Genomic DNA, 26,306 nt, shown 5'->3' with positions numbered 1-26,306 from the left:
TCTAAGACCCACTCACCCTGCCTTCGGGACTCTGATTCGGCAATTGGCAATTGAAACATAGCTTCTTTAGCAACTCGCACAATTGTATTTGGCCTCCTCTGCAGATGAATTCGGCCTCCTCTTTCCCAGACACTGGAAAATACTGAGGAAAATTCCTCGAGACTCCTATTCTCAAATATTTGTTGAAACCCCTGCTCTTTGATGCTTCCCTAGTTTCAATTGTGCCCTTAATGAATCCCTGCAACTGGGTAGTCAAATTGCTCACCAAATACTCAATGTCTTCTCCAAACTCTTCAACCTACTCTCATAATCTCTTGTTGGAGTCTCAACGGCCATGATTACATCTCAACCGATGGCTAAGATCAATTTGACTTCATCAATAGAAGCCTCTAGAGAAAAATCAAACTTCCTTAATTAATTCCCTTTAATTAACCAATTTTCCTAAGTTAGACTTGGGAACTTTTTAATTATTGGCTAATTAATTTAATTAAAGCGTCTCCAAGTCTTTTCTCGCAAAACCTTTTCTGGGTTTTGGAGATCTCGTGCTCTTTAGACTCTTAGACATCATAGGGACTAGAACACTTGTCTGCTTATACCATAATCTAACAGCTCATTGTATTCCAAGATAAGGAGAATTTTGGTCTTCCAAGATCTGAAGTTGATAGCGCCATCTAACATGTCTTCAACTCTGAGACTTGGTGCCATCTTGACAAGAGATCTAAAAATCCAATCAAGTTGTTCAATGCTTGTCTCTTAAGCTGACTTCAACGGTCTCTCTTTCAACAAGGCTCTGATACAATGTTGAATTTTCTACAAGATGCACAGTAGAATATAATTTTCTGCCAGATAATTACTTCCTAATGATTTACACACAATATTCTTATGCCACTGATATCATTGAGCAATTACACCTCAGAAAATATCAACATTAAAGGCAACAAAAACAGTAAAGATCATAGAAAGACAACCATACACAATAGAAACAATATTTTACCTTGGGAAACCAAACCTTAGGAGAAAACCCAACAACTTTTCTTTAAGAGAAATTATTCTTCAGCAGGGTTTACAAAATCAACAATTTTCTCCAAAAATTGGTGCCCATAAACCAAGTCAAATACCAATCAAAACTGGTCAAATCTTTAGCAAGTAAACGTTGGTCAAACCATCCAAAACAGCCAAGAGTCAACATTGGTCAACCAGTCAGCCTACAGTCAAATTTCGGCCATGCGGCCCATAGTCAATGATGTATGTTTTTGTAGTCAAATCTAAGGTCAAAAAGCTCAGTCAATGCCCATTTAACTCAGTCAAACAGAGATATAACTCGATCAATTGCTCCTCCACATGTGCGCCTAAGAGAGAGAAAAGGATGATCTCAAAAATCAATTTTTCTTGCTCAAACTTGTTTTCTTCAATGGTGTAGAAATGAGGCATCACAATGCCTATTTATAAAAGTCGAATGGGGTGAAATACCCCAAGGGACACGTCCCTTCACCTGCCTAGCCTAACTTGACTTTTTGGGCAGACTTAATGCTTCAAAATATAAAAAAAAAAATTCCTTAGGCCGACTTGGAGACCTCCTTAGCCATCGAGGAATACCTCCTGATGCTACAAAAAATCAACAAAAGAACCCTAGCAATAATTAATTACATGAAACACAATACGAATGTGCAATTAAACTTATAAAAAAGAAAAAAAAACATGAGAAACCCTTCTTTCGATCCCAAAAAGACATCTTCAAGACAAAAATAAATCTCCAATAGAAATAGCTCCAAAAAGACTACATCTCCACAAGTAGCAAGTTTACACAAGGCTAAGTCAAGCTCTCCAAAGGAGGCCAAAATCCATGATTGATGATGAAAAGATACAATGGAGTGATCCTCTATTTATATGAGATCAATCACTCTCAATAATTAGCCTAAAAGCTCTATGGCAAGTTTAATTTTGAGTGTACATGAAGAAAATGGGTTACAATCCAACCCAATAGCTCAACGCAATAAAATAATCTACTAAAAGCCCACACGTGTGGGTCGAAACTCCTCTCTAGCATGACGGCCTGCCCTTTTAGGGAAAATAAAGCTCCGAAGATGCATGAAATGGGCAAGATGCATCTCTAATCATCACAATTGACTAAATGATTGAGAGGATGCCTTCAAGTCATGCCTAAAAAAACCTCCATGTGTCAAAATCCTATTCTAAGTGCGCTATGTCATCTCAAAGGGGGTTATAATGATAACATGGCACAATCTCTCTCAAGTGTTGGGGCTCTAGGAGGTAGTACAAGCCCTCCCTTGTCATCCCAGGGATGACAATCGTCATATAGTCTCCAAATCAAGTTATGCCCATCAAACAGTGTCCAGGCTAGCCTGGGGCATGCTGGGTCCGTTGAGTATATCATCAAGAATCTCCAGCATTAAGAAAGGTGAGCTCAATGTTTTAGTATTAGGGGTGCTCTGAGGTGTCAATCAACAGTTGGAATCATCAACGCTCTGCTATGGAGGGGCAACGCTGCATCTGCAAGGTCATCACTGCTCTCTAGAAGTGTAGTACAACCTCGACATCATGTGGAGTGTAGGCATGGAGTGTGTGCCTTCAAGGCCTCTACTGATCTGTGAAGGACCACTTTGCAAAACCATCTCAAACTCAAGTCAAAGTTACCATTCATTAGAGACAACAACCATAGATGCATCATAGTGGACGGTGGACCATACTTAATTGTTAAGGGCATGGTAAGACTTTAAACTAGGATCACCTTCAAATATCTAACTAGACCAAGTCTCGTAAAAGTGTTCCCTACCTTGTTAGGGGTGGCTATGGAGGGGCAACACTGCATCTGCAAGGTCATAATTGCTCTCTAGAAGTGTAGTACAGCCTTGACATCATGTGGAGTGTAGGCATGGAGTGTGTGCCTTCAAGGCCTCTACTGATCTGTGAAGGACCACTTTGCAAAACCACTCAAACTCAAGTCAAAGTTACCATTCATTAGAGACAACGACCATAGATGCATCATAGTGGACCATACTTAATTGTTAGGGGCATAGTAAGACTTTAAACTAGGATCACCTTCAAATATCTAACTAGACCAAGTCTCATAAGAGTGTTCCATACCTTGTTAGGGGTGGCTAGATGGTCAACCTTATTAGGTGCTTCTAGCCCCTAAGAGGAGGTGACGTGTCCAAGGTCAACTCTTCAATTTTGTTTTTTATAGTGGTAGCAATGGCGGGGAAAGGCTTCATGGCTAGGTGCCATGGTCATGGGACTAGCTGAAGGAGTTCCATGATCCTGAGTGTATAGATGTATGGAGGGAGTAATCATGCAAGCATGAGCTACCCCTTCCTCGGCTTGCCTTTTCCACCCCTCTGGTGTCCTGTTTACTTCTATTTTATAATGCTTTGATAAGGAGCATAACTCAAGTGTCCAAGTTTGTTTTTAATGATATAGCATTTATTTACCCCTTAATGATGAGTCGACATCTCGCTCATCAGGGTTGGGACATGCAAGGGTTCATTTATTACATGATGGAGCATCTAGTGCTTTGGAATTGAGTAATGGCTAATGAGAGGGGTAGAGCTCATGCTAGGCTTTTGCTGACATACCAATTAATGTCCTGGCCATCTTTTGCATTTTAACTTTTCTTTTTATTTAATTGTGGCTAGCGTATGTTGTTAGCCTTCTTTTAGCTTCATCAACATCCAGGGAAAAGTTTTTGGGCCCTAACTCAAAAATGTGGTGTTAGGTCCCCATAATACTAGTGATTACCCCATTACTATTGTAGTTGTATCCCTTATTAATATTGTTGTGCCCCTGTTGTCCCCATATTGTTATTACTATGCCCCATAGAATCCCTCTATTATTATTTTTGTTCCTTTATATTATTATTGTTAGGTCGGTTGGATTATATTGTGACTCCTTAGACTCCTATATATAGGAAGGAGGTTTTGTCATTTGAATCATCAAAGAATCATTCATTTGTGTAATATAAAGGAGGTTGCCCCCTCGAAGAGGCTAAATTCTAAGGCGTTGATCTATCTTTTCTATCTTTTGTGGGCTGGTTTCATAACATTTGGTATCAGAGCTTTGGATTCTAGGGTTTCACTGCTCCAAATAAGTCATCATGGAATTTTCGCTATAACTTTTTTCCTGCGACGTTTCAGAAGCGAAAAGAACCCATTTGAGACGAAATCGCATTGAACCTCGGGTCCGAATTTCAAAGCTTTTTGCACTATATTTGCGGAGATATGATCTGAGGAAGTTGGTCTTTTTGCAGACTCCTGAATTACATTCCAAACAGGTGACCTAGGGAAAATTGTCATAACTTTCTCTCTGAGCATCGGATTGAAATTTCATAAGAAGGCACAAAAAGAGGATGGACTGTAATTTCTTGTATATATTTTTCAGAGCCAAAAGTCGAAACAGGGACACGTGGCATGTCGTACAAGTTCGCTCTACTGAACTAGTCTATAATCAAGTCACTGTGGGAGATTTGGCATAACTCTTCCTTGGATAATCCAATTGGGATCAAACTAGTGGCATTGGAAAGAGGACACAGAGGGCTACTGCAGGTCGCAATTTCAAAATTGGATGATCCGAAATTACAAAGATACATCAAAGGCAATATCGAGCTCCTACAAAGTGAAAAAAAGTGTGTAGATTTTTTTAAATTTTTGCTTAAGCTTGGTTTGAAAAATTATTTTGAAGGAATTCAAAGGGCATAATAGAGCATTATTATCAGTAACTGATGCCCCGAGAAAAGAAAATGCAAACACCTAGTAAGCAACCTGAAAGATCTAACATGACTCATGAAGAAGAGGAAGAAATGCTACATGATATATCAAAATTAGAAGACCAAGTGCAACAAATTTCACTCTCACAAAAGCTAACAGAAGCTAAAATAAATGGCGTGGAATCTAAGATAAAGGGCGTGGAAGCTAGGATGAATGGCGTGGAAGCTAAGATTGACAATTTGAAGATAGATTTGACAAATTTTCTACAAGAAATACTTACTAATGGTGAAAGGGTAACAAAGGAAACTCATGATGCGAACAAAAGAAATGTTAATCATGATTTCATAGACTCTAACGTTGGATCGAAAACCCACCATATTCCAAAAATCGATATGAGGAAGTTTGATGGCAAGGATCCCGCAACATGGATATTACAAATGGAACAATTTTTCGATCTCAATAATGTGCAAAACACATAAAAGATACGTATTGCAACTTTATATTTTGAACCAAATCAATTTGTATGGTATCAATGGCTTTGCTCTCGCAAACAAATTATCACTTGGACAATTTTTACGGAAGAATTGACAACACATTATGAAGATACAAAAAACAACACTTTTTTTAGCCAATTGATAAGTCTCAAACAAAAGGGTTCAATAATAGAGCACATTGAGGAGTTCCAAAAATTGAACATAAGGGTAAAACATATTCCAGAGGAGCATAGGGTTGATGTGTTCATAGGAACTTTAAAGGATAATATCCAACATGATGTTCGCCTTTGGGAACCTGATTCATTAGATAAGGCATTCAGGTTAGCAAGAAAAATGGAAAGCAAAATTATGGCAACCAGGAAGCATACCACTCACAACTATAAAGATTGAAGTGTTGTTGCCCCTAGTCTTCCACAACCTATAAGCTTGACACCACAACAACTGGAAGAAAAAAGAGCAAAAGGGCTTTGTTACAGTTGTGATAGCAAATACACTAAAGGTCATAAGTGTGCTAAGAAGAAATTATTCTACATAGATTGTGAAGAGGAAGAAGAAAAGGAGCAAGAAAGGTCAAAAGAAGAGGATATACAACAGGAACAAAGCCTAGATAAAAAAAAATGAATCCGACCATAACTTGTAATGCATTGGCTGGAATTACCACTCCTCAAACCATCAAGATAGAAGGACAAATCAAGAAGAAAAAGGTAATAGTGTTGATTGATTCAGGAAGTACCCACAATTTTATTCATTGTAAGGTAGCAAAAGAATTGAATTGCTTCCGATATCCAGCACCAGAGTGTCAAGTGATGGTTGCAAAGGGAGGAACAATAAATTGCTCTAGAAAGTGCCATAATATCAAGCTATCCATGGGAGAATATGTATTGACTAGCCCAATGCTTTCCATTCCAATGGGAGGTATTGATGTTGTACTAGGAATCCAATGGCTACAATCCCTGGGTACAATAGTTTTCAATTTTCAAGAACTTTTCATGAAATTTTATGCGGAAGGAAAGGAAGTTGAATTAATGGGTATTTCAGGGAAATCGGGAAAGATAATCAGCTCTAACGGTATGACAAAGCTTCAAAAAAAGGAACAAAGAGGTGTAATTGCACAATTATATTCGCTAGATGTTTCCACATAGAAATCATCTATTTCTCCAGATCTCCAAAAAGTCTTGGACAATCATTCCAAGGTATGGTATTTGAGACTCCCAAAGGTCTCCCACCTATTCGTGATCATTATCATGCTATTCATCTAATTCCAGGAAGTGTTCCTCCAAACATCAGGGCGTACAGATATCCCTATGCCCAAAAGAGTGAAATTGAACGTATGGTTGCAGAAATGCTAGAGGCTGGTATAATTCAACCTAATCAAAGTTCTTTCTCTGCTCCAGTAGTATTGGTGCACAAGAAGGATGGATCATGGCGCATGTGTCCGGATTATAGGGAGCTCAACAAGCTCACTATTAAAGATAAGTTTCCCATTCCTATCATTGATGAATTACTAGATGAATTGCATGGATCAATTTACTTCACCAAGTTGGATCTTCGTTCAGGATATCATCAAATCACAATGAAGACTGAAGACATTCCGAAAACAGCGTTTAGAACTCATGAGGGTCATTATGAATTTTTGGTCATGCCTTTTGGCCTTACCAATGCACCTTCTACATTTCAAGGTTTGATGAATTCCATTTTCAAACCCTTCCTTAGAAAATTTGTGTTAGTATTTTTTGACGATATACTAATTTACAGCAAGTCTTGGAAGGATCATGTTGAACATGTTGACAGGGTGCTACAACTATTGGAGGAGAAACAATTATATGCAAAAAGATCCAAATGTTTCTTTGGAGTACAAGAAGTGGAATATCTGGGTCACATGGTATCTCATGAAGGAGTTAAGGTAGACCCTAGCAAAATTAAATCCATTAAGGAATGGAAAATCCCCACATCCATAAAGCATCTGCAAGGATTTCTGGGGTTGACAGAGAATTATCGCAAGTTTGTTAAGAATTATGGGAGAATAGCAGCACCTCTAACAACATTATTGAAGAAAGATGCATTTTCATGGACTCCGGAAGCAACAAAGGCCTTCAGACATTTTAAAGAGGGAATGTGCCAAGGAACCGGTCTTAGCTACACCAGACTCCAGAAAAACCTTTATTGTGGAATGTGATGCTTCAGGAAATGGAATTGGTGCTGTTTTAATACAAGATGAAAGACCCATTGCTTTTGAAAGTCATCCAATCAAGAGAAAGTTTTTACACAAAGCTATTTATGAGAAGGAAATGTTGGCAATACTACATGCACTTAAGATATGGCGACTCTACCCAATGGGAAGACACTTTAAGGTAAAAACGGATCATGATAGCCTTAAATACTTTTTAGAACAAAGATTATCCTCTGAAGAGCAACAAAAGTGGGTCACAAAGATGTTGGGTTATGACTTTGAAATCATCTACAAAAAAGGGGAGCAAAATGTGGTGGCAAATGCACTCTCAAGAAAGGATGAGGATGTGGAAGCATTGTTGTGCGCCATTTCTATTATCCAACCAGATTGGATAAATGAAGCAAGGGAGGAATGGAAGAATGATGAAGAAGTGTGGGCACTTATTCGAAAGTTACAACAAAATTCCAGTACATTTGATACATTTAGTTGGAAAAATGATTCGTTATGGTACAAAGATCGTTTATACCTCTGTAAGAATTCCCAACTCAAACAAAAGATTCTTATGTAATTGCACACTTCTCCCTTAGGAGGGCACTCAGGATTTTTAAAAACTTACCACAGGGTTAAGAAGGAATTTTTTTGGGATGGCCTTAAATCGGATATTCAAAAGTTTGTGGCAAAATGTTTGGTTTGCCAACAGAATAAAGTTGAAACAATTAAGACCCTGGGTCTATTACAACCTTTATCCATTCCAAGCCAACGTTGGGAGGAGGTTTCAATGGATTTTATCACAGGTTTACCAAAGTCTGAGGGAAAGAGTGTCATCATGGTGGTAGTTGACAAACTTACCACGTATGCACACTTTTGTGCATTATCACATCCATTTAAAGCCAGTACAGTTTCTACTGCATTTATGGAAACAATTCAAAAGCTACATGGAAACCCAAAGATTATTGTAAGTGACAGAGATCCCATTTTCACTAGAAATTTTTGGACAAAATTATTTTCTTGTCTCCGTACTCAGTTAGCTCATAGCTCATCTTATCATCCTCAATCTGATGGGAAAATTGAGATAGTAAACAAATGTTTGGAAGGATATCTTCGTTGCTTTGAATTTGAGAAACAGACACAATGGGTCAAATGGTTGCCTCTGGCTAAATGGTGGTATAACACTTCCTTCCATACAGCAACAAAAATTACCCCATTTATGGCACTTTATGGATATCAGCCACCATCCATCACATCATATTTAAGAGAAAATTCTAAGGTTCAATCAATGGAACATCACATCGAGAATCAACAACAAGTCCTCCAACTCTTAAAGGATAACCTCGTGTTGGCGCAGAATAGAATGAAACAACAGGCAGATCAACATCGCAGCGAAAGAAGTTTTGATGTAGGTGATTGGGTATTCCTATGGCTACAACCATATAAACAAATGTCCCTCAAGCAAGCTAAGAAGGATAATAAATTATCACCAAAGTATTATGGTTTGTACAAGGTGTTGCAAAAGATTGGTACTTATGGCATACAAATTGGAGCTTCCTGCAGCTTCTCAAGTGCACCCAGTTTTCCATGTTTCATGTTTAAAGAAGGTTATAGGCGACAAGCTCCCAGTTCAAACAATATTGCCAGAACTTGACGAGGAAGGAAAAATTATATTGGAACCGGAAGCAGTGACAGAAACAAGAACTCGACAGCTACGAAATCGATCAATTTCAGAGTATATCATCAAGTGGAAGAACTTATCCGCTGAAGATTCCACATGTGAGGATGAGAATTTTATACAGAAGCATCCAGAACTACTCAAGCGTTGAGGACAACACTTTTTTGAAGGAGAGGGGCATGTTAGGTCCCCATAATACTAGTGATTACCCCATTACTATTGTAGTTGTATCCCTTATTAATATTGTTGTGCCCCTGTTGTCCCCATATTGTTATTATTGTGCCCCATAGAATCCCTCTATTATTATTTTTGTGCCTTTATATTATTATTGTTAGGTCGGCTGGGTTATATTATGACTCCTTAGACTCTTATATATAGGAAGGAGGTTTTGTCATTTGAATCATCAAAGAATCATTCATTTGTGTAATGTAAAGGAGGTAGCCCCCTCAAAGAGGCTGAATTCTTATTAGAATTTAGAATAATACTATTTAGTGTTTAATGCTCATTCTTATTAGCTGTTGCTATTTTTATCTTTTTAGCAGTTTCTTAGATGAAATTGATTGTTTCTATTTCCTAATAGAAACTTGATGTTTCTATTTCCTAATAGAAACTTGATGTTTCTATTACTGTAAATATCTTTGTATTATTATTAAGCTTCATTTTGCTCATCAATTCAATTCATTCATTGGAAATCCATATGCGTGTTTCGCATTGTTTTATGGTATCAGAGCACAGGGATTTTTTTTCGAAATAATTTTTCATAGTTTGTAAAATTCAGTACTTCATTTCGAAATTGCTCTTCTGTGGAGAAATTTTTTTTGCTCTCTTCGTCAGTTTCTATTAGGGTCACTGTGCGTGTTTTTGGATCTAGGCAATTCCGTGGAAACTACGTGCCTGCAATCGATTGATTGTGGTTGCATTAAACGATTCAATGTGATTTTCTTCGTTGGTTTTTGCATCGGCGGCAAAGAAAGTGACAGAAATTCGAGATGAAGGGCGAGGGGTCCGGCAATTCTCAGGGTACCCGTGGTCTCCACAGATCTCAAAGATCTCGTCAATTCCTGATAAGCCATCTTCTCCGACTCACATCGTTGAATCAAAGAGAAACAGCATATTGATAAGAAAGCGGAACTCAATATCGAACTGCGGTGACCAAGAAGGCATTACAGTGACCAAGAAGGCATCGCGGAAGTATTTGGAACCGCGCGCTTAGAAACAAATCCTGAGGTTATTGCTCGTCTTCTTGTCGGCGGTCGGAATGCTGTTGAGACAGCCATCAATAAAGGCATAGAGAAACAGCGGCATTTTTTTTGAACTCCATATTCTGAATTCTTTTCTGAATTTTTTTTTATATTCCTGTACGTGTATCATGCTGTAATATGAGCAGATAAGAGAAAGGAATATTATATACTGAAGGTTGAACATTGAAAAACATATATACTCACTGAGGCATACACATTCATTCTCAGTCTACGCAGATGTGTGAGGGTCTGCGGCCTGGTGGAGCATTTACAGCAGATAACGTAACACGTATCAAGTGTGAGTATCTTCGTTTGTTGTGTTTCAGGTAGCGCTGAAAGCCTGTGGGGATTTTTGCCGAGTAAGTTATTTCAGTAAAAGATCATGCTATATATATAATTTCTTGAACCCGCTTCTCAGACCGATTTCTGGTTATATTTTCTATTACACCAGCACCTGTCAGATTTTTGTCCAAGATCAGCCAGCATCTGCATTAAAATCCGTGCCAGATTTCTTTGGTATTTTCTGTGTCTTGGGAAACGTGCAGATGGCTTCGCTAACCAATCTGATGTTGGAAGGCAGTCAACGCTTTAATGGCACAAATTATAACATCTGGAAACAAAGAATGTTGACCATTTTTGAATATAGACGTCTTGACCAGCTTGTTTTGGCCAAAGAGCTCCGTCCTGGTACAGCTGGTACCGATCAAGATAAGTTTGATGATCGAAATCGAGATTGTTATGCTTCTCAAACTTTCTGTCACTGATGATCAGTTACCGCAGATTCCTTCCGGCAAAACAGCTGCTGAAATTTGGCAACATCTTAAGGAACTGCACGAGACATCCGACAAGAGCAGAGCTTTCTTTCTCAAGAATCAGCTGTTCTCCATCATGATGGACGAACATATGTCGTTACAGGAACATCTTAACAGGATTAAAGACGTTCGAGATCAACTCGAAGCCATTGGTCGGACCATGGAGGAAGAAGATATGGTAGTCATTACTCTGAAAAGTCTACCGCAATCTTATGAACACTTCATAGAAACACTCGTGACTCAACATTACCACCACAAATGTTGATCTGAAGTTTCCAGAGTTATGCACCAAACTCCTGCAGCAGGATCGGTGGAAACAGCAGTTTGGTAGTGGTGCTTCATCAGTGTCCTCAGAAAATGCTTTTGCTGCCAAATATCAGTCCTCTCAGTCCTTTCAGCAGAAAGGTTCTTCGCAGCCTTTTGATCCGGCTAGGAAGAAAAGTGTGCAGTGTAATTACTGTCACAACTTTGGCCACATGAAGAAAGATTGCCGACAGAAGATTGCTTCTGAACAAAAAAAACAGGGAGGGCCCCATCAGACAGCAAATGTTGCAGAACATTCTGAGCCGACAGATTCTGCCTTTTACGCCTTTATGGCTAAAAGGTCTTCAGATCATGTCCCGTCTTCTGCCTGGTACATTGACTCTGGTGCATCACGCCATTTCTCTCACAGGCGTGACTGGTTTATTGACTTCTCATCTTTCAGTGATTCTGTGGTATTTGGCGGAGGTGAAAAGTACACAGTGGTTAGCAGAGGTACAGTTCAGATCCAGTCTGGTGGGCGCAGACTCATCTTCCTGAATGTGTACTATGTTCCTGGTATGGAAATTAATCTGCTGTCTGTCAGCCAGATTATGAGGAACTCTCCTCAGCTTGATGTAGTGTTGAGTGCGCACAAGTGCTCTATTATCGACAGGGAGACTAGTCTTACGGTTGCTGTTGGCCTCGAAGATCATGGTCTATACAGGCTTCTTGACACTGGTGATTCTCCAGAAGTGGCTCTAGTGGCTCGTGTTTCTCCAATCAGCACTTTGTGGCATCAGCGATATGGGCATCTAAACATGCAGTATCTCTCTCAGCTTTCTCGGGAGGGACTTGTGTCAGGGTTCCCTGATATTCAAACTCAGCAGTTGGGCGTATGCGGCGCCTGTCAAGCTGGCAAGCAACATCGGTCTTCATTCAAGGATGGAGAATCTTGGCGCGCATCTAAGGTACTCCAGTTAATTCATGCTGATATTTGTGGTCCTATGAATACATCTTCTATCACTGCTTGCAAATATTTTTTGCTTATTGTAGATGATTTCAGTAGAAAGATGTGGGTGTATTTTCTAAAATATAAATCTGATGCATTTAGTACCTTTCAGAAGTTTAAAACCTTAGTTGAAAAAGAGTCTGGCTGTAATATCATGACTCTTAGGACAGATAACGGGGGGGAATTTTGTTCTTCTGCTTTTTCCAACTTCTGTGATACTCATGGCATCAAACGCCAGTTAACTACACCCTACACTCCTCAGCAGAACAGTGTTGTCGAACGCCGCAACCGCACGGTTGTTGAAATGGCTCGTTCCATGTTACAACACAGGAGTGTTCCGAACAAATTCTGGGCTGAAGCAGTATTTACTGCTGTTTATCTTCTTAACCGATCACCCACTCAGGCTGTTAAGGGGAAGACCCCCGAAGAGGTTTGGTCTGGCCGTAAGCCTACGATCAGTCACCTCAAAGTATTTGGCTCAGTTGCATATGTTTGGATTCCAGCTGCTAAGCATTCTAAGTTGGATTCCAAAAGCCAGAAACTCATGATGACAGGGTACAATGATCATCACAAGGCCTATAGACTAATAGATATAGCCACTGGTCGTCTTAGCTTCAGTCGGGATGTAGTATTTGATGAAGACAGAGGATTTTTTCAGTCTTCTTCTTCTAAGCAGTGTTCTGAGGATCAGTCTCACAGTGTTCTTCTTCCGGTAGGTCCACCTGATGGGAGGGATGATGTAGCATCAGTGTTTGATAATACACTACCTGAGCTTCCTCCGGAAAATAACCCTCCTCTTGCTGCACCTATTGTTCTTGAGCCTTCTCCACCTCCTCCCGATATTGGTTCCTCTACTCTTCGGCCTAAATGGTGGGCTAACACCATTGGTGATCTCCGGGATGATGAGCTCCTTGAAGGTAGAACTTCTAGACATAAGAGCAAACAGTAGTCTACAGTAAATTTTGCTCTTATGGCTAACCTACACAGTGTTTTTGAGCCTCAAACCTATTCAGAGGCTAAGGGTACATCTGAGTGGGAACAGGCTATGGAAGCTGAATTCCAGAGTCTTCAGAAGAATCACACGTGGACCCTTTCTGATCTTCCTGCAGGGAAAAAGCCCATCAGCTGCAAATGGGTGTATAAAGTGAAATACAAAGCTGACGGAACCCTAGACAAGTATAAAGCTCGTCTTGTAGCTCGAGGGTTCTCACAAAAGAAAGGCATCGACTATGAGGAGACTTTGCTCCTACAGCCAAGATGAGTACCATACGGCTTGTCCTTGCTCTAGCAGCTCAGTTCAATTGGAAAGTTCATCAGATGGATGTAAAGAGTGCTTTCCTAAATGGTGACTTACAGGAAGAAGTCTACATGACGCAGCCTCCAGGATTCAAGATTGTCGGTCAAGAACAGAAAGTGTGTAGATTAGCTAAAGCACTCTATGGATTGAAACAAGCTCCTCGGGCTTGGTACATGAAAATTGATCAGTACCTGACAGATCATGGCTTTCAGCGGAGCCCATCTGATGCAAACCTGTATATCAAGCATACTGGTGATGATATTTTGTTTGTGGTTGTCTATGTGGATGACCTTATCATTACTGGGAGCTCTGCACATTTGATCCATGGGATCAAACAAGACTTATGCAGCACCTTTGATATGACAGACTTGGGACTTCTTCATTACTGTCTGGGGGTTGAAGTTTGGTAGACTGAGAACAACATTTTTCTCTCTCAGTCCAAGTATGCCAAAAATCTTGTGGACAAGTTCAGAATGCAGGATTGCAAACCGGCCACGACTCCTATGGAACTAGGGCTCAAACTTTCAGCTCAGTCATCCTCCCCCCTTGTGGATGAAACTTTATTCAGGCAATTAGTGGGCAGCCTCATCTACCTTACTGCCACTAGACCTGACATCAGTTTTGCAGTGAGCTACATTTCTCGCTTCATGTCAGCTCCTAAGGCTAATCACTGGATAGCAGCAAAGCGTGTGCTACGATATGTGCGTGGCACTTCTGATTATGGACTCCTATACACTCGAAGTTCCGATCCTATACTCAGTGGTTACACAGATTCTGACTGGGCCGGTTCAGTGGATGACCGTAAATCTACAGTTGGATATGTATTTAGTCTAGGATCAGGTGCTGTCACCTGGACTAGTAAGAAGCAGCAAGCAGTGGCTCTCTCCTCAACAGAAGCAGAGTATCAGGGAGCAGTTAAGGCATCCTGTGAGGCAGTTTGGCTTCGACGTATGCTTGCGGATATGCATGTTTCCCAGACAGGTCCTACTCCCTTGTTTTGTGATAATCAGGGAGTGCTCAAACTTGCCAAGAATCCAGTCTTTCATGAATGAACAAAGCATGTGGAAACCCATTGCCACTACATTCGCCAGCTTGTTGAAGACGGATCCATTCAGTTGCGATATGTCCCCACAACAGAGCAACCCGCAGACATCTTCACCAAGCCTCTTGGTCCTGATAAGTTTGTAAAATTCAGAGGGTCTATTGGTGTTGTAAATAGATTGAGCATTAAGGGAGGGTATTAGAATAATACTATTTAGTGTTTAATGCTCATTCTTATTAGTTGTTGCTATTTTTATCTTTTTAGCAATTTCTCAGATGAAACTGATTGTTTCTATTTCCTAATAGAAACTTGATGTTTCTATTACTGTAAATATCTCTCTATTATTATTAAGCTTCATTTTGCTCATCAATTCAATTCATTCATTGGAAATCCATATGCGTGTTTCGCACTGTTTTAATTCTAAGGCGTTGATCTATCTTTTCTATTTTTTTGTGAGCTAGATTCATAACATGTGGATATGAGGGTGCCAAGTCCCAATGAACCACTAACAACAAACCCAAAGGATGGATGTGAAATCAAGTGCATGATGAAGTGTTAAATATGGAATGGTCATGGGCATGCTACTTCAATCCAATTTTCCCACATAGTGTCCCTCCTATAACCCTAAGGCCTCAAAGGAGGTCCCACTTGACTAGGCCCAAATACGAACCCCCTTGGTAAGGTGAGAGAACAAGTTTACAGTCAAGATCAGTCAATCATTCATATCACCCCTTTCTCCATTTTAGAATGCCCAAAACATTAAGTAAAACGTACTTGATTGCAAAATGGTTAAAGTCTCTATCGAGTGGTAACCCACCTTCCTTTAAGAAGAATGCCGAATGGTGAGAGGTGTATGAAAGGTGCAAATGGCGAAGGAATGTGGCATGTCATCATATACTAAGCAATGCATAGGGCTGCTGGCTGCCTATCCAAGATAGCAGAAAAAAATTTCCCATGGGGTTGCCCAATTTTGGTGGGTAACAAGGAACAAATGATTAGTGTGGCGAGCAACTCTTTAATACCACCTCTTCTCACTTAGCCTGCATTTGCAGGCAGACAACAGGCCCACTCTACATGCCAAACGAACCTTCATAGAATTTCAGATCTTCCCTCTCATTTTATTTCACTTGTGTTCACCTCCATATTCATGTGCAGTCTGGTTGGTTCAAGGATCAACCCAATGTTGTTAAAAGCGCGAGCGGGATTAAATCGGCGCCGGGAATAAAGCGGAAAAAAGCGGGAAAAAAGCGTTTGGCACAAAAATATTCATTTTTTTTCATTTTTTTCAATTTTTTTAATATCTAAACCATCTACAACATAAAATAAATACATTGACACATAAATATGATAAAAAAACTAATATATAAGATGTTTAATATCATTTCTAGCGCTAAAATCACACATAACATTGAATCATGTCCTGAATAGTAAGTCCTGAGTCCCAACTCAGCCTCAAAATATCAACAAAAAATATGATAATGTATCTCATCATGTCATAATGTCATATACAATAAAATGAAAGTCTAATCCTATTGATTTCCTCTGCCCCTCTTGCGAGAAAATGGCACAGCTTTCTCTTTCCCTCTAGATGTAGAAGCTGGTGCCTGTGCTGGTGGAAATGCCAGTGGAGTCTGACGTGCTCTAGAAGCTGAAGAACTAGTAGTAGCAGCTACAGGAGCTAGACGGAGACCACGTCCTCTACTGGTGGTAGTGGTAGCCCGGGTAGGCGGTGTCACCTCCTCCTCCTGCTCCTCCTCCTCCACCTGCTCCTCCTCCTCCTCCTGCACTAACCAATCATCAGTGGGATCCATGAGAGGCCTCTCGGTCTCAACCCTCCATTCAGCAGTGGTGTCAATCCCATCCAATGAGATGGCATCCATATCAGGTGTCCTCTCTAGTTGCCTCACCCACAATCGAAGATTGTAGTAGACATAGACCATGTCATTAAGTCTATGGGACTCCAACCTGTACAAAGTTCATGAAATAATAATTAATAATTAATATTATAAAAAAAATATTGTTTAATGAATTCAAAAATTTATTTGGAAATTTGCAATATTTTAAATGTTTAAGTGTTAACCTATTGCGCTTCTTGTTGTGTATTTTTTCAAATACACTCCAATTGCGCTCACATCCTGAGGAGCTGCATGTTTGGCTGAGGATGCGTACGGCAAGCTTTTGCAAAAGGGGTACTCTGCCACCATACATCTTCCACCATGCGTCTACAACAAAATTACAAATAAAATTTTAAATAAACATAAGAAAAAAATGGAATTTGAAGAGACAATGAAATTTGAAACAAAGTTACAAAGTACAAACTAAAAAATACCTAGCATTTTAATCGTCCTATCAGTGACAGCCATCTCAAAGCCAAATGTGCCACCTGACATCTTATATATCTCAATTTGTTTAGAGATCTCTATACGTTGTTCTGGAGATCTCACCATCTTCTGGACACAGATAATAATCCATCCACGACCTCAGCATCAAAATCAAACCCACATGCATAAGAAAATGCAGGGTTCAGGAAAAGCCCAGCAGCGTGAATGGGACGATGGAGTGTGTTGTTCCATCGCTCATCAATCACTTCCCATAGAAGGAGTTGTTTCTGAAACCCATCATCTCCCTTATCATCATAGTAGGACCGAATGGCTTCTTTGGCCCTATCCATGGCTTCATACAAATAGCCCATTGCGGGCTTCTCACCATCAACCAACCGAAGAACCTTTACCAAAGGTTCAGTAACGGCGCACACCTCCTGCACTCCCGCCCAGAAGTCTTCCTGGTATGAAACTAGTCTGCATACCGCCTCTCCTTCTGGTTTGCGGCTCATTGACGAAGCACGCCACTCCTCTGAAAGAAACATTCTCTTCAAATCCCACATAGAATTCAAAAGGGATTGAAGAGATATGAAACTCGTCGCAAACCGTGTAATGGCGGGGCGCACCAACTCTTTGTTGTTGGTGAATCTTCTCATCAAGCTAAGCACAGATGTATGATTGTATATAAATTTTGTGATGCTTTTTGATGAGTCAACAATATCTTTGACAAAGGGAATTTTCCCTATGTCCTCTAACATCAAATCAATACAATGGGCAGCACAAGGTGTCCAAAATAAAGTAGGATGCCTGTCCATAAGCATTCTACCAACAGCAACATAATTTGCAGCATTGTCCGTTATGACTTGGACAACATTTTCTGCACCCACCTCCAAAATAAACACATCCAGCAAATCACATAAAGTTCTTGCATCTTTGATTTGATGAGTTGCATCAATAGATTTGATAAACATAGTCCCCTTGGGACAACTAACCAAGAAGTTTATAAGGGTTCTCCCCTTTTGGTCAGTCCAACCATCTGACATAACAGTGCATCTTGTTTGTGCCCATGATGCCCTAAAATCCTCCAATCTTTGGGTGCAGTCACGCTTTTCCTCTTGAAGAATCCGGCCTCTGAAATCATGATAAGAAGGGATTTTGTACCCCGGGCCAACACTGGCAATAGCATCAACAGCAGGTTGGAAAAATGGATTATTCCTTACAATACTGAAAGGAATATCACTCCAGAGGAGAAATTTTGCCATCAACCTATCAGCTTGTTCTTTTTCAGTTCTTTTTAGCATTGAACCGATAGTTGGTTGTGAACCAGGTGTGGTTCGAGGAACAAAAAATGATGATGCAGCTAACGGATTGACTGACGCTGCAGTAGAACCAGTGCCACTTGGTCCACTTCCTTCAGCTGACCTTCTTAGTTGCCTTTTGAGTTCTTCTTTGGCCTCTCTAGTGTGCTCTAATTCTCCCAATGCTCTCATGGCTCTTTGGATAAGTTCAGGATTTGTATTTATACAGGGCCCCACATCATGTCCAGGGATTTGTGCAAGGTGGTACTTCAACCTGTACACCCCCCCGCTTATCTCCTTTCCACACAACTTGCAATTCAAGTTTTGTCTATCATTCGGAGCTTTAGGTTCACCATATTCCCAGAAAGGATCCGATTTCCTTGGCATGTTTGTTTTTGAATTTTGAATTTGCAAACCTATGGAAAAATAAGGATTAGGAAATAGGAATTTAGGATTACAAATTACAATTTACCATTTACAAAATTACAAGTTAATTATTTCCAAAATCCCAAGTTACCCAACCAAATGGCAAATGCCAAAAAACAATGAAAATCAAAAAACATAAACAATGTTTAAAAAAAATAAAAAATTGGTTCCCATAGTCATACCAAGTTACCCATCCCAAATCAATGAAAAATTACAAAAAATTCTTTAAAAACAATTAAAACAAAAGGAAAATGGTGCCCATATGAAATTTCTCAACCAAAAACAATGAAAAACAAAGTTTATAACAAGGAAAACAAAAAAAAATTAATCTACATACCGTTTTTATGGACAAATTGGTGATCTTGTCTTGGATTTCTCCTAAAAACACTTGGATTCGCTCCCAAACCCTTCAGCTCTTCTCCACAAGGCGTCTCCTCCTCCTCCGCGCGGCGACAGTCAGAAATGACTAATTAAAAATCGATTTTCATAAGTTATAAGCCCGCTGCCCGCGCCCTCGGCGATTTTTTCGATAAAAAGCGCGCTTTTTTCGGAAAAAAGCGCTATAAAAAAAATTGCCGATTTTTTCGAATAAAACGCGCGTTTTATGCGGCAAAGGGAAAAACGCGCGCGTTTTTGAAAAAAGCGCGATTAAATCGCGCTTTTAACAACACTGGATCAACCAAATGAGAACTCGATTCAGCAATAAGTGGGGATGCATCATATGGCCCAAGGGAAGCTGGAAACCACCAGCCAGCAAAAGAATGTGGCCCATAGTGTAAGTGCAGCCTATGGAGAAAGAGAATACTTGCAAGGGTTTTTGGAGTGCCAAGAATAGGGAAAAGGACCACAAAACTCGTGGCTCAGAGGAATTCCAAACCAGAGAAAAACGATCGAGCAGGTGGAGTGCAAATGAAACAGGTATAAGGTTTTTTGAGAAAAAAACTGCTCCAATACCATTGTTGGACACACCACAATGAAAGAGAAATAATATAAAAGGTGGTCATGAATTGATGTATTGATACTTTTCTTGTTCATATGATAAATATCAATACATCAATTCATGACCATTGGTTTCACCTTCCAAGAGGTCTCATGGACTCCTCATCATTCTTCTCATTCTCTTGAGACTTTTCATCTTTTTCTCAAGTGAATAATCGAAATTCACATAATCTCTAAGGATTGTGTTACTGTTTCCAACACCTACATTCCAAAAACCTGTTCAACATAGGACTATTTCAATGCCAAGAAGACAGGTGAGACTTATTTCAAGTTGTGCAAGGAAAAGACTCTAGTAGAGGATTTCTTAATTCTTTTCTGAAGTTTTGAGTGAGATTAATTAACCCCGTCCCCTATCTCCAAAACATATTACTTATATTATGTAATGCAACTTAACTTGTAAAACTACGTTTATCCATGTATTGTGCAATCTATAACATCTGACCAGCAATACTATTGCACAGTGACACAATCCAAGTTAGTCAATATTAACACAACTTATGTGATTTTTCAAATAATAAAACAGCTTCTGCTGCAACCCTAGTTTCATAGTACAAGCTCTGGACCAAGAAAAATCAGCAATCACGTTAGCCAATATTTCGTCAACTTGACTTGCTTATGATATCTATTTTTGAAAGAATTGTTAGGTCTGCTAATATAAGTGGTTACAATTTTTATCAACCTCGTTCAATTGAGAGAGTGCTAAGCTTATTCAGATGAGAACAGTTAATACAAAAAACCATGCAGTAAACACAAAGTATCCTCATTTACCTTGTGCAGAAAAAATACAATGGGGTGTGAAAAGGTAAGAGGTCTAGGAGCAATCTAACCTCTGCTTGCAAAATTGACAGTGCCTCACCAACATATGGCACTGACTCCTGCGGGATAAACTCTTGAACGTCAGCCACATCAGCTAAAGTCTGGATTGGCTTATAAATAACTGGACCTTTTCCTTTAACTATATCAAAAGGAATATTCATTCCTGTCAAAGGAGTAAGTATGTCCGAGAACAAAATAACCTGTACCAAAGAGGTGAGATTGAAAATTAGAAAAAAGAAAATGTTTTTAACTTTAATCAAATAACCTGCATCCAATTGCACAATAACAAATGGAAAATGTCATCAAAGCCAGGTGTATGTAGAGGGCCTAGAGCAGCTACAACTGATCAAAAAACAGTTGAATTTATACAACAGTTATTCTGAAAAAAAAAAAATCATTGACAACGGCATTGCATAGAAGCTTTACTAAGACTGTCAAAAGCATGGTTTGAACTTTGAACAGAACCTTTGAGCTACTTGAATCATAACTGAGCATAGGTAGCTAGCTTTCTTCGACCATTTTACTAAGGACTGAAATATTTTTGGACTGCTACTTATAAATATGTGCAGAATTTGAGAAACATCAAGAAATCCTCCAGACCTTCATGCATTAGCAGACAAGAAAAATATAAGCACAACGAAAGGGAAGAGAGAAGCAAGTAAAATGAGCAGAAAAGAACCATACAAGTATGTTGCTTAAACCTGCCAACCTAAAGTTGTAAGCAGATACGTGTAAGTTTACAAGAAAAAAACTGAAGTAAGGCATAAGGTGAAGCGGCAATTCTTCTCGCTAAAGAACAGCAGAATGTGTGTGTTGTTTTTGCTCTCCTATATATTTAAATTATGTGAAAGCACAGGTTGTTTTTTCCATTTATTATGTTCCATTGTTGTACTTGTTACTCTGAAGTCTCCACTCATAACATTGGGTGAATCCAATGTTGAACATTCTGGTGTCTTTTCCAAATTCAGAGTTTGGCAAGGGGGAGATATGAGTTTTGGTTAAAGATAATAGCCAGGTCCAAGACACAGTGTGTAGAATTGCATATTTGGTAAATTGATGGCTCATGGACCTGAGGAGGTGAAGCATGTGGGAGGACAATATATCCAGTCACTCTACCTAAGACTATCTGCACAAGACATCAAGATGATTGGTGTTGGAGTATTAACACTCCCATATTATGATTGAAATTCTAATAAGGTGACTTTAATTTATAATAAAGGTCACAATAAGGTAAGGTACTGTTACTGCAAAATCTAGCACCTTAGTGAAAAGCCTCACTTCGCAACCTAAATTGATGGAACAATGGGAGTCTTGCCCCTGTCACCTCCTCAACTACTCCCCTTGTTTAAGTGGTTGGACACAATTCACCACGAGGCTTCCCTAGTAGATATCACAGATCAAGTAACCCAATGTGACTTAGGCTAAATATACCCTGAGTGTTTCGACAGCAAGACTTCACTCAGGAATATATATGCAATAATTAAAGTTTCAGGTGGATAAACATATAGTTCCAAGAGAGCAAGTTTGAAGGGTCCTATTGCTCAATCTAGAGGCTTAAGTCAACCAATGGAGGCCCAAATAAGTTTCCAAACACATACAATCAAGAAATTATACTTGTTGTCATAAACTAGGGTTTAAAAAAAGAAATTGCAGCAAACAATTAGTTTATAACAGCAGCAAGAAAAAGCCAGGAATCTATGATAAAAAAGTGTAAAATTTGGGCTAATTAACGGGTAAACAAGAGAATAAATTACAGCAATTTTCTGTGGTGGAAAAGACATGTAACAGCACAATAAGCCCTAGATGTCAATCCTAAGTTCTAACTTATGGCTGAAAATTGCATGTAAAATGATATTTTAGCTTTTCCAAATAAATGCATACAAGCCCTAACCCTAGGACAAAATTCAAAACCAAATAATGTTGAAAATTAATAATTTTTCTTTAGCTAAATTCTAATTTACCGTAGAACAAATAAAAGAAAAAAACATTAGGGGTTTTTGAAGGATTGGAACAAGAGATAGGAGTAGTGGTTGGGCAGAATGGTTATTATCTTCCCCACCCAAGTTCAAATTCCCACTAGTGACATGATGAGTTATAATGCCTTGATAAATATTGTTGTAATGGTTTTGTGCCTATGAATATTGTTGCATTGCGTGGTTGGGCAGAATGGTTATTATCTTCCCCACCCAAGTTCAAATTCCCACTAGTGACATGATGAGTTATAATGCCTTGATAAATATTGTTGTAATGGTTTTGTGCCTATGAATATTGTTGCATTGCCTTCGAGCCTTGTGAACTCTTAAGTGAGTATACCTGTGCGTTAGCCTGGTACCAGCAACCTCACTCTAGCCCTCAAGCTGAGAGGCTGATTTGATTCCTCGGAAAGGAAAAGGAGTAGTTCCTTTCTCAATCTAGGGCTAATGGAGTCTAGGAGTAAAAACCTTTGGAAGAAAAGAGATGGTCCCCTCAAGTGACACGAATTTTCCTCTAACGTCCCTGTGCTGCGCAGAAGTGGAAGTAACCCCTTATCCCTTGCTCTTAAATGACTACAAAAGTGTTAAGTGACTCCCCTAGGATGGCACTCTAAGTCCACCGAAGTAAGACCTGAGATCTCTGCCCGGAAATCTCCTTGTGCTAAGCAGCACTTGTTCACCTGGTTGAGCAGCTCAAGCAAACAGTTGAGTTCAGATGTAAAATTGACAAAAAACCCCAAACAATGCCCCTCACCTCCTATTTAAGCTTGTTGCCTCAATTTTCCCTTGGTGGGGCCCAAACTCCACTAGCCTGAATTTTCCCTTCATTCTCTCTCTCTCTTCCAAGTGCGTACTCTTCCAAGGGATGCGTATTCCTTGTGGGTGGTCCCCACATCCACCAAAATTTTAATTTTTCCCATCTCCTAAGTTGAACCTCCAAAAATTCATGCTAACGCCAAAAAATTAAGTCAAAATTGGTGAGCCTCCTCAATAGTTAAAAAACTGGGGATATTACAGCCCCCTTGTCAAAATTTGCTTGTCCTCAAGCAATTTCAGCGCTGGATGTTGCAACACTTACTCACCTTCCCATGTAGCATCCTCCTCAAGAAGGTCCTTCCACTTGACAAAAAATTCTTTGATGTTGCTTTTCCTGAGCTTCCTTTCCCTTATCTCCAAAATGGCCTCTGCCACCATCTCTAGATGCCCCTCATCATCCAATGGCGGGAGCTTCATGGTGACTGTGTCCTGCTGTCCAAGTGCCTTCTTCAAGCATGAAACATGGAAAACGTTATGCACTTTGCTCCCTAGCGGAAGCTCCAGCTCATAGACCAACTCCTGGACTCGTCTTGTCACTCTGTATGGCCCATAGAACAAGGGCTTAAGCTTTTCAGCCCCCTTCTGCTTTAGTAAAGATTGTCGGTATGGTTGGAGACACAAGTAGACTATGCCCCCCACCTCAAATTGTCTCTCAACACTGAGCCTATTAGCATAAATTTTCTATTGATTTTGTGCCACCTACAAGTTCTCCTTGAGAATCTCTTGCCTCTCTTGGACCCAATACTTTACTCCTGGGGCCCTGCTATCTCCAAAAATGATGTTAGAAAACGAAAGAGCATCATAACCATAGAGCGCTAGACAGGGTGACATACCGATCAACATGAGGTAGGTGGTGTTGTAGCCGAACTCTCCAAGGTGCAACCACTTCACCCAAGATCTCTATTGCCCGATCACATAAATACGCAGGTACCCCTCCAGCCACTTATTCACAATCTCCGTATGCCCATCCGCCTAAGGGTGATAGCTAGTACTAGGAGTAAGCTTTGTCCCCACCAACCTAAATAACTCCTGCTAAAACGCCCCCATGAACCTGTTGTCACGATCACTAACTATGGTCTTTGGGAGACCATGCAACCTGAATACCTCTCTGAAGAACAACTCTGCAACCTGAGAGGCTAAAGATCTCGATGGGATGGTGAAAAAATGGGAAAATTTGGTTAACCTGTCGACCATTACATAAATGCAATCCCGCCCCTGTGCAACCAGAAGGCCGTGATGAAATACATGGACATGCTCTCCCATTTCCTCTCTAGGATGGGAAACAACTGAAGTAGTCATGTAGGGTGTGATGGTTGCCCCTTTGTTTCTCTAACAGGCCACGCGCTCTTGTACGTGCCTCAACACGTCTCCCTTGAGACCCCTCAAAGAGAAACGCTCTTTAATGGCCCTGTAAGTCTTGAGGAATCTGAGATGTTCCTGCTAAGGGTGAATCATGAATCGCCTGCATAATCCTCTTTCTGAGTTGAGTCCCTGGTACCACGTAAATCCTATCCTTATAATATATCACATCGTCCATCACCTGGTACCGATCATCCCCAAATGTGCCATACAGTATCTCACAGGCCTACTTGTCCTTAGAATACTCAACCACAAGTTGAGCTTTCCAATATTGAGCGATGCCCATCAGAGATAGAGTCGCGGGCCTCCTAGATATTGCATTTGCCACTATGTTTTGTTTTCCCTTGACATATTATATCTCGAAGTCATACGCTTGGATCTCGCTGACCCACTGCTGTTGTCTCTCCTGCAACTCCCTCTGCTCTAGGAAAAAGCGAACATTGTTGTGTTCAGTTTTTACTTTGAATATATTACCCACCAGGTACTGCCTAAACTTGGCTAGCACATGCATTATGGCCAGCATCTCCTCGTCATATGATAGAGTATAGTTGCTCATAGTCCCGGAGCTTCCAGCTCTCATAAGCTATGGGATTGCCTACCTGCATCAGCACCACTCCAATGCCCTCCCCTAATGTGTCACACTCCAATACAAAGGGCTAAGTAAAATTCGTTAATGGCAGAACCGGGCAAGTGCTCATGACCACCTTGAGACGCTCAAAGGTCTCCTGCGCTGCATCTATCCAACTGAATGCCCCCATCTTCGTGAGGTTTGTAAGGGGTGCGGACTGCGAAAATCCCCTCACAAAGCACCTGTAATATGTGCATATCCCCAGGAAGCCCCTCAGCTCTGTCACGTTCCTAGGTGTGAGCCAATCAAGGAAGGCGTGGATCTTCTCCTGGTGCACTCTGACTCCATCCTCCCCTATCACGTGCCCCAAGTATAGCATCTCGGTCAGCCCAAATTCGCACTTGGACACCTTGGCATAGAATTGTTGCTCCTCCAGGATGCTCAAGGCCTGTTCCAAGTGTTGCAGGTGCTCCTCCCATGTCCTGTTGTATATAAGTATCTCATCAAAGAACACCACGACGAATCTGCGCATATGCTTGCAGAACATGTGGTTCATGCAAGACTGAAATATGGCAGGGGTGTTAGGGACTTCGAAATGCATCACCAGAAACTCAAAGTGTCCATAATGGCATATGAATGTCGTCTTGGGAATATCCTTCTCATGCACCCTGATCTGACGGTACCCTAAGCACAAGTCTATCTTAAAGAAGTACATGGCTCCTCTAAGCTCATCCATCAACTCGTCTATCTGGGGTATGGGGTATTGATTCTTCAACATCTTCTTGTTCAAGGCAAAGTAGTCGATGCACATACGAAGAGACCCATCATTTTTCTTCACTAGTACCACTGATGAAGCAAAAGGGATAGTACTAAGCTCGATATGCTCCAACGCCAATAGCTCTTGGATGGCCTTCTCAATCTCGTCCCGATAGGCCTTAGGGTGCCTATACGGGGTAGTGATAACAACATGCACCCCCTCCTCCAACTAAATGGTGTGCTCAAACCGCTGATCTGGTGGCCTGCTTAGAGGGATCT

General features: G+C 40.3%; 1 protein-coding gene across 1 annotated transcript in view; it reads right to left on the bottom strand.

The window, feature by feature from the left end:
- The window catches only part of HEME2 (Uroporphyrinogen decarboxylase), a 233,720-nt gene that overhangs the window by 118,189 nt on the left and 89,225 nt on the right, over positions 1 to 26,306 (bottom strand). Inside the window, exon 4 of the mRNA XM_089448822.1 lies at positions 20,567 to 20,755. Within this exon, the coding sequence (XP_089304948.1) occupies positions 20,567 to 20,755 (189 nt within the window). The remainder of the gene's footprint in view (positions 1 to 20,566; positions 20,756 to 26,306) is intronic.

Source organism: Pinus tabuliformis, chromosome X (assembly GCF_031772625.1).
Source record: "Pinus tabuliformis cultivar Carrire ecotype Pingquan chromosome X, CPIR1, whole genome shotgun sequence".
Classification (NCBI taxonomy): Eukaryota; Viridiplantae; Streptophyta; class Pinopsida; order Pinales; family Pinaceae; genus Pinus; species Pinus tabuliformis.
This window is presented reverse-complemented; position numbering and strand designations above follow the sequence as displayed.